Here is a 9,743-nt window from a genome sequence, read left to right on the forward strand (position 1 = left end):
TCTTCCTCGTCCATTCCTCTGATATCCCCGGTAGAAATTCCCGGGCCTTCCTCACGGAGGGGCACGCTCGTGCTCGCGGTGCCGCATCCCGTCATCCCTTTGGAATGCGGGGGGCACACGCGTCGTATCACGGGGCCTCGCTTCTCCGGCGTTTCCTTCCTTTTTCCATTCTACCAGCAACATCCTCAAATCGTCGTCCTCCAACCTTATGCCAAGCCTCCTTTTCAAGGCTGAAAGATCCCTTCCTCCCTCGTCTTAGTTTTGAGTGTCCTCCGCACGACGACGCTCGTCCATCGTACGCCCGGACCTATGCGGGTGTGGTACTACCTGGTTGCCTAGGCGTGGCCTTTCTCTGTCTTCAGTGTCCTCATCCGCAAGCTCCATAATAGGTTCTACATCATCCGAATACTCCAAACGTCGTGGAGTGATTCGCGGGTTTTCCCGGCTCCCTTGGGTATCTCCTTCAACTACAGGGGCTTTCCCCAAGGCATGACCATGACGGGGGAAACGACGACCTCTTCTCGTCTTTCGACGCTCCACCGTGTTTAGTCTTGAGTTAAATCTGTTAAGAGTATCCCCATGCGATATAGTTGCTCCAATATATCAGCGTTGCTGATGAGAACTGGAGGTGTCCCCCCTACATCCGGAGCCCTTGGTAGATCCGCCATGTTTCTGGGAACATAAGGTTCATGGCGAGTATAATGCCCCCCGCCTTCTCCTTCAGACCTGCTGTCACTTCCATCATAAGAACTTCCATCACGATTGTAAGACATCTTTTCCTCCTAAGATTGTGACCTTAGTTAGCAGCCCCTCCTTCTAGCGCCAATTTGTTGACGGAGGAATCTGGTGACAACAAAGATTGAGGTTTCTCGCCGGAACTAAGATCTGTGACGATGGTTCTTTGCCGGAAACTTAAGCGGTGTGTAATTGATTGTGGTTGTTTTAGGCTGAGATTGATCAGAGTAAGTGGTGGCTCTCTTATCAGCTCTCAACTTCTTACCCTCTCAATGTGCCTACGTACCCTTTATATAGGGATCAAACCTGACGTAGTTCTCGTAGGACAGGAAGTCTAATGAATTTAGACTTCTTACTCCTAAGCCCAGTAGAAGCCCATCCGATATCCATCTTCCGCTAGCTTTAGGAATGTCCAACTATGAGGCCCAACCGCGAAGGTCCAAGGCTCGTCCGTAATCGCAGGACTTCATGGATAGTGCATCTCCTTGCGCAAGGATAACACTCCGCTACAGCTATCTCCCTTGATTTACGAACGCAGGTATAACCACGGTTCACCCCAAGTGCCAGACGCGTCCCTGTCCCCCGAATGAGGATAACCCACCAGATAACAGGACAGGTGATCCCAAGCTCTTGGGTGCAAAGTGCAGGATGACTCCAAAGTTCTCCAACGAGGACACCCGTTGAATACAAGAACAGAGCTCCCAAAGCACACACCAAAGTAAACCCCACATCCCCAACGAGGACACCCGTTGAATACATGAGGAGGCCTTCAATCATCAGGCATACCCCTGGAGGCCTTCAAGCTTTTCACGGACATCCCCCTCCTTGACCGTCTCAAGGAGGGAATTCTTCAAAGAGTACCTGCAACAAATACATTAGTAAAAATAACCTCCATTGCTCCTCTCCATATAAGCTTTGCCCTGAATTCAACATCAAAAGTATATAGATCAAACACAGGACGCGTCCTAACCAAGTGGGCGCGTCCTAACCTCCATAAATCCAACTCTGCTTTAATCGTTTCTTATAACATGTAAAGTCACAGGACACGTCCTAGAACTTAAGGCGCGTCCTAGAGCGTCCATCACCATAGATTTCATCTGTCAAGCACTTTCATAAACATTGACGCGTCCATAACGCCTGGACGCGTCCTTCCTTGACCATGCACTCTCCCCACCTCGTAACATATCCCTTCTCAAGTAGGCGCGTCCTGTAGGCTTGGACGCGTCCTAACTCCCACAACGCAATGCCGAGTGTGACTATAACTATCCCGTATTTGACCCGAGTCAATTTAATGCCAAATTTTGGATATAACACTTATTCTATTATTAAAAGATATAAATAATACTGTTACATATCTGCTAAATTACTAAATTGTTAAACTATTAGAAATAGTCTATTTATTCTACTAAATTATGACCACATGTTATTCTATTATTTTTATTATAAATTTATAATCATTATATATTTATATAAATATTTTAAAAATATAATATAACTTGATAAATAAAAATTTAAAATATTAATGCGAACCCGGATTTATGCTAGTAGTGGTAAAAGGGAAAAAACTGAAGTTTTTCCTACGTTGCAATATTACAGCATAGAAGGCTATTTGGAAAAAAATATATATATATATTGATTTTTTTTACAACATATATTGAAAATATGAACATTTATATATTTGTAGGGGATTGTAATGCTTACTATTTTATTTTCTGTATGTTGCAGTTTGAATTGTATTAACCACCTTGAGATATAAATTTAAAATCAAATACACAATAAGCATTATCTTATTGTTAACATTTTTATAATGAAAAATCGTTGCAATCCTCGCCAAAAATATAAAAATCGTTGCATGGTTCTTAATTTTTTTAATAAAAGTTAAGGGTTCGGCTAGTTTAATTTATAAAAAAATTGTTGAATGTTATCTTGTAAAAAAAATTAATCTTGATGAAAAAAATTGTTAATATTTTAGGAAATATTAGGAATCGGATAAGACATCGAAAGAATGTTATTAATTTGCGGGGAAAAGGTTCCCTTTTATTAATAAATTAATCATTATCTACTCTACTTGTTTTATCTACCATTACTAGTTTATCGAATACATAAAAAAAAAAAGATTATGTTATATATAAACAAAAATTTACCTCCAATAAATAAATAAATAAATTTGGTTTCATGGCACCCGACCCGATTATCCAATCCAAAAAATAGCAATCGGGTCAACAATTTAACCGTTGCTAATACACTATACTATACTTGTGGAGAAAAGCTTGAACATTTTTAATCCAGTTTCTTGCAACCCCAGATTCTAAAGTTTCAATCTTTAGCTCTTCAATGTTTTTTCTGGTAAATTTTCGTATCCTATCTATTCTTTTTTATATATTATGCTTAAAAGTTGGTTTTACTGATTGTCTTTTACTGATATGAGTTGGGGTTTGTCTCTGTTGAATGTTCATATAGATGTTCATGATATATTTTTGTATGTATATGTTTTTGTATTTGTATTCATGCTCAGTTCCCAATTTTTGTTATGTGTTTTCTTGTTAACTAGTTACTCACAAAGTGATTAGTGATTGAGCATCCACTTTTTTTATACTTGGGTTTATGCTCAAGTATTCTTTTTTCGTTAAGTCTAATTTCACAATGGGGCTGTTATTTGTTGACTCAGTTTAAGGACTCAGAATTAAATTGGAAGACTACATTAGTTTGGGGGGTTTTATTTGGTTCGTATTCAGGTTCAACTAGTATTTTAGTTCTGTATTTAGTATATCACATTTGGAAGTAGTGTCTTCGGAGGGTGAGATACGCGCGGACCTTACCCTATCCCTAGTCTTAGGAGTTGAGAGATGTAGTTTCGGTGAAGACCTGCGTTTTTTGAATAAATGTCAAGAATACCCTTGAGATTCATGGCTGCATGTTTTGGAGCTCGCATAATTAATGGATTATAAATCTTTTTACTAGTACTTATCTGATCTCTCCAAGATGGTACTCTTTTTATTAGATGCATTCTCTTCAGAATTTGACAGAGTGTCCATATTTTCTGAAAATCCAACAGATTAAATTGAGCACAATTTTCAGAGCTATGTTTCCCAAGTGTGCATGTAATTAAACACAATTAATTTTTTTTAACAATATATTGTTAGTGTACATAGTTTAATTGTCTTACAACTTCTTGAAATGAATCGTTGAGCTGCATGATTTTGGGGGTATTTTTATTTGGTTGATAATCAGGAGGGGGAAGCGAAACTCGTGCATCATATAATCAGTTTTGGTGCCTTTTCCTGCACTACCGCGATAATAAACCAATGATTTCTTTAATCCAACACATTGATCACGGTGGGCTTCTTCTACAAAATAAATACCATTCTTTATCTCCCACGTTACTCCCTTCTGCAATTTAACAAGGCCATATGCATGATTAGATTGAATTTTGCGAAGATCTCTCTAATACACATAAATTCATACATAGAATAATGTTGTATGCAAGAAGAATATTGTTGTATATAGATGGCATAGGCATCATCCGTAACGTTTCATACATTTTGTGCAGTTTTCCAGTTTAATCAAAGATGTAGGTGTGGCCTAACCGCTTAACTATATAGGTTCAACAACAGACAAGACATACATTAATTATCATTAATTATTATCTTTTGAGATATCTATATTTCTAATTAATTAAGAATTCCTGATAGTCAAGTGCACATCTTGAACACTGTGATTTCCATACTACTCCCTCTGTTTTCTTTTATATGACGTTTGACTTTTGTGCACACACTTCTAACTGCTTTGATCACGTAGTTAAAATAATAATTTTTTAAATTTTCTTTTTGTGAATAAAAATATATAACTAAAATTTTGATTCAGAAAAAGAAATTTTTTAAAATTAATATTTTAACTATGTGGTCAATGAACTTGGAAATGTGTGCACAAAAGTCAAATGACATATAAAAAAAACAGAGGGAGTACTTTTGTTGTTGGTCTTCATCATTTGGCTCAAAAACAACTTAATTCACATAATAATTAATAGCCATTTAGTTGCTTATTTCTTGCACCAAAATCACTTTTACCTATGACTTGAATAATTAAGGTAAATTAACAAGTGTTGATCTGCATACGAACTTATGTAATAGCTAGTCAGGTTTGCATGAAATCTGAGGTTAACAAATAGTATCTTGTTACTAAGTTCTAATATCTAAATGAATGAACTGATGTAGTAATACTTAGACGTAAAATAGAGTAAATATACTTGAAGGATCCCAAGGGTCGTATTTGTAGATATCAATATGTTTCATGAACTCAATACTGATAGGCGTCTCTACTCAACATTGATGAGCTCAATATGTTGAAGACCTTTCCCTATCCCTATTGTTGATTTCTTTTACTAAATGATCAATTCCTAGTGGATAAAGCTGTGTCATGCCTCGATTATATTTATATGAACTGGATGTCCTTATATATAAATAATTTATAGAGCACCACAACACTGTCATCAGCTACCTGCCTTATGATGTCGATTGCAGTCTCTGATTGCAGAAACCTGAAAATTGAATCATCACTTTTAATTTAATTCCAACAGTAAATATATAGGGACCTCAAGGACACATAATAGACAATTGAATTCCAAGGATATTGAGAAAATAATCTTATATTCTTGGACGAAGTTGTGCTGAATGAAACATAGATATCGGATTCGAAGAAGTTAAGAATACATTAAAGTTTCCGCAAAAAAATGAGAATACATTTAAGGTGAAAATTTAGAATAATCATAGGAAAAGCAATTAGAGTAGAGTATTATGACTGGTGCAGTTGAATTTGTCTAACAATGCCAAAGTTTTAGAGAGTGATATGAGTACTAAGAGTCCGAACTAGGGTTTTTGACCCGCTGTCCTGCATCAAGCAGCATATTTTGTGTAGGTACCCCTCAACAATAGGTCAGGAAGTAGCTTTGATTAAATCATTGTCAATATAAAAAAAAAATAGTTAGATTGTAGCCTGTCATTACAGCACCTGACAGCAGTCATTCTGGAAGTTTGTACTTGATTTAATTTAGAATACATGAGGTACACTGTCTGTTGACAGCACTAGTACTCCATATATGTACTTTTGGTTCAAAAGTTTAGCCTGGCATCTACATTTTGAACAACTAAATACAACCTCTTTTTCCTGTCCATTTCAGGTGACTGGTTTTGTAAAGAGCTTATATCTAAGGTTGTCTAGACTTGTAATTTTGGTCTGCAGTAGCATGTAGTTCAGTGGAATGATTTTAATAACTTGACTTTGGTTCTGTCTGATTATGATCAGAAACAGTGTATGGTTACTATGTACATATATTCACTTGCCTCTCAATGGCAATTATATATAATACAAGAGAGAAATAATTGTAATCTCTTTTTAACATCGTACTTTTCTCAATGCAATGGTACAGGGAAAATCAAGTATGTCTTTTTAGTGCAAGTTGCTAAACCTGAGTTAATTACTTCACCAGACTACAACATTGTCCCTGTAAAAAGATTTTTCTTGTGCTCCAACTTATCTACTCGGAGTTAAGCTTCCAGCTTTCTGCCATGCAAGCTGCCATGCAAGCTGCCTGCCTTTTTCAATCAGTTGGTCTTTTCCCCAACAGGTTTTTGTTAATTCTCTCGTGCTCCCTCTTCTTATGTCTTTGTGAACACAGGGCACGTACAAACACAGAAATAAAAGTTGTTACAAAATGCATATCCATCAATCTAGTGGCTAGTTTGCATTCTTTACGTTATAAACGAAAAGTAGCTTCTATTGTACAAGGCAATGGGGCCAGTAAGCATAGGTTGTACACAAATAGATAGAACGTTCTCTCTTATATTAGCATGCCTTATTTTTATAGCGTGATCCATATCAATATGTACATAAGTCTTCAATTTACTATAAATATTATTTATTATGACAGATTAATACATTTAGGTGTGCTAAACTAATGAATGTATGATGTGCTTTGCTCAGTGCTCGCTGCAGAAGTACCTCTGTTGAACAGGGTGGTTGGCTAGATTTAAAAGCCCCCAAGATACTTAAAGTAGGTGTCACCGGAGGAATCCGAACTTGTCAACTCCATTCTCCACTTCGGCTGACAAGGTTATCTGCAATTTCCAACGCTGATGATGGACACCCGTGTTTATCAGTGGCTGAGGAACATACAAACACAAGCCAAACGTTGCAAAATGAAGCAGATACATGGTTAAGTGAATGGTCACCCCCAAAGCACTTGTGGAGGGCATTATCAGTCTTTATTCTTGCAGGACAGGTCATCAGCAGGATTTTAAAGGGCAAAGTCCACTGGAAGAACACACTTCAGCAACTGGAAAGGGTTGGTCCAAAATCAGTTGGAGTCTGTTTGTTAACTGCTACTTTTGTTGGGATGGCCTTTGCTATTCAGTTCGTTAGAGAATTCACAAGACTAGGATTAAACCGATCTATTGGTGGTGTCTTGGCTCTTGCCTTTGCAAGGGAGTTGAGTCCTGTGATCACATCTATTGTAATTGCAGGGCGTATTGGAAGTGCATTTGCTGCAGAGCTGGGAACTATGCAAGTCTCGGAGCAAACTGACACACTAAGGGTTCTTGGTGCCAATCCTGTTGATTATATGGTGACCCCGAGAGTGATTGCTTCTTGTATTACTCTGCCACTATTAACTCTACTGTGTTTTACAGTAGGAATGGCGGCAAGTGCTCTCCTCGCAGATGGCGTTTACGGGATTAGCATAAACATAATTTTGGATTCTGCTCAGAGAGCTCTCTCGTCATGGGATATAATTAGTGCAATGCTCAAGTCACTGGTTTTTGGTTTGATTATATCTATTGTCAGTTGTGGTTGGGGGATCACTACCTCAGAAGGTGCCAAAGGTGTTGGAGAATCAACTACTTCCGCTGTTGTCATATCTCTTGTTGGTATTTTCGTAGCTGATTTTATCCTCTCTTATTTCTTCTTCCAGGGGGCAGGAAATTCATTGAGGAACGTTGTCTAAACTATGAAACATGTAATGATTCATTGTCTACTCCATACTTAATTAAAGAATTCAGTAATTTACACATTACTCAAGTGCAATTACATTTTTAAATAGAACAAAGGTCAATTTGTATCATAGCTGAAATCACTGTGTTTCGTAAGCCAAAGGTCAATTTAGAATGGATAATATTTCATAGATTTTGAATTGTTGATTTTAATTCTAGTTGGATTTTAGCAGAGTTGATGGAGAATGTTGCGAGTCTTGCCTTGAATGATTTTAATTGAGTTTATCATAAATTCATCAAAATTTCAAGAAATTTACAGGGGTGCATTTAAATAAAAAAATTATATAAATTTTCAGGATTTTCGAATTTCATGGGTATTTAATTTAAATTTTGAAAAATTATTTAAAATCTGGAGATATTTAATTTCAATTATAAAAAATCCATTAAAATCTGAGTATATACAATTTAGATTTAAAAAATTCATCAAAATCACATGGTATTCAGTTTGAAAAAAAAACATTGAAAGATGATGGTATTAAAAAATCCATGTATTTTGTTTAATTTGAAAAATTGGTGGATTTTGATATATTTGCCGGTACATTTTTAATATTTCGAAATCTCACAAAAATACAATAGATTTTGAAGGAATTCCAAAAAAACTTCACAAAATCATGAAGATTCTGTAAGATTTTTTTTTATCAATTCCGTCAAATCCGTGAATAATTAAAATAAAAAATCTTTCAAAATTTATTGATTATTATCAATTCTTCAAAATCTCAATTGAAAACACCGCTCGATAAATTTCAAAAGATAAAAAATGTACTAGCAAATCCATCAAAATCCACCAATTTATCAAATAAAAAAATTCATAAATTTTTGAATATCATCAGATTTTGATGAAATTTTTAAAAGACTTTTCAAAATTTAAATTAAATATACTCAAATTTTAAAAAGACTTTTTATAATTTTAGTTAAATATCACAAGATTTTGAAGAATTTTTTAAAATCTAAATTATATAAACTATTGATTTCAAGAATTCTAAAAAATTCTTTATTTTTCCCAATTATATAACTAATTATTAACTTATATATGTTTGCAGAGTATGCAATATGTTGAGAGTAACTGTGAAGATGAAGTTGCATCTCCCCAGTACAGATTTTGGTACATCAACATCAATTTACTTAGTTTGATAACTTCGGCTAAAACATAATAATCTCAACCGTGTGATTATTCCATGATACTAGATATACCTAGCAAAGTGTCATGATTAGCTGGCGGGAATTACTCTCTCTGTACATGACATCGTATCTAGTTATTTATCCCCAACTCAATCGAAGTGCTAACAATGTCGTTTAACTTATTTTGCCGATATTATTATTGTTGTCTTGGTGCTGTTATAATTTAGCCAATGATTTTAACACACGTGTCATTACATTCTCCGTATATAAATAGAGAAGAATGTATCCATCTGGGAACATGAAATGAAATGAAATACTTATTTTCTTCTACTTTTTATCTTATCCTTTAGCTGATTATTTTTGTTGGAAATATGTTGTGTACTTGATGATAAGCGAAATAAAATACCATAGTAGATTTAACTTAGTGTATTTTGTAGCACCCGACGGATGATTAATTATAATTCCGACGGATGATTCAATATAGTCCCGACGGATGACTAATTGATATTCATCGGGTGAGTAGCTTATGTAACAATAAGTCATGTAGCACATTTTTGCAAACAACTTTGTATAGATTCTGTAGTAGTTTATGAATCATGTAGACTACTAGTAGATGTGCAGAATATGTTGATTAAATGTAAATATTAGATGTCTTGTAATTCTGCACAAATGAAATGAAGTCAAGTGATCAACAAAGCTACCTGACGGATGATCAACAAAGCTACCTGACGGATGATCAACAAGGCTACCCGACGGATAACAAGCATGTACCCGACGGATGATCAATTCAAATATCTGTTGACAGTGACAACACAGTCACATGCGTTGGGTGTTTGCAAAAGGAAT

At 35.7% G+C, this 9,743-nt stretch overlaps 1 protein-coding gene across 1 annotated transcript; it reads left to right on the forward strand.

The window, feature by feature from the left end:
* Positions 1-2,929: 2,929 nt before the first annotated feature.
* LOC141708478 (protein TRIGALACTOSYLDIACYLGLYCEROL 1, chloroplastic) lies at positions 2,930-7,858 on the forward strand. Its single transcript, XM_074512133.1, has 3 exons — positions 2,930-3,081; positions 6,161-6,358; positions 6,715-7,858. Exons 2-3 carry the CDS (start codon positions 6,300-6,302, stop codon positions 7,730-7,732), a joined length of 1,077 nt encoding a protein of 358 aa, XP_074368234.1. The 5' UTR covers positions 2,930-3,081; positions 6,161-6,299; the 3' UTR covers positions 7,733-7,858.
* Positions 7,859-9,743: the final 1,885 nt, after the last annotated feature.

The sequence above is a fragment of the Apium graveolens genome, chromosome 2 (assembly GCF_009905375.1).
Source record: "Apium graveolens cultivar Ventura chromosome 2, ASM990537v1, whole genome shotgun sequence".
Lineage (NCBI taxonomy): Eukaryota > Viridiplantae > Streptophyta > Magnoliopsida > Apiales > Apiaceae > Apium > Apium graveolens.

Bases quoted from the DNA above. Each gene is read 5' to 3' on its own strand.
- LOC141708478 (XM_074512133.1), top strand. From the start codon at position 6,300: ATGCAAGCTGCCATGCAAGCTGCCTGCCTTTTTCAATCAGTTGGTCTT. The intron at 6,359-6,714 runs GTTTTTGTTAAT...TGCTTTGCTCAG, and splicing joins GTTGGTCTTTTCCCCAACAG to TGCTCGCTGCAGAAGTACCT.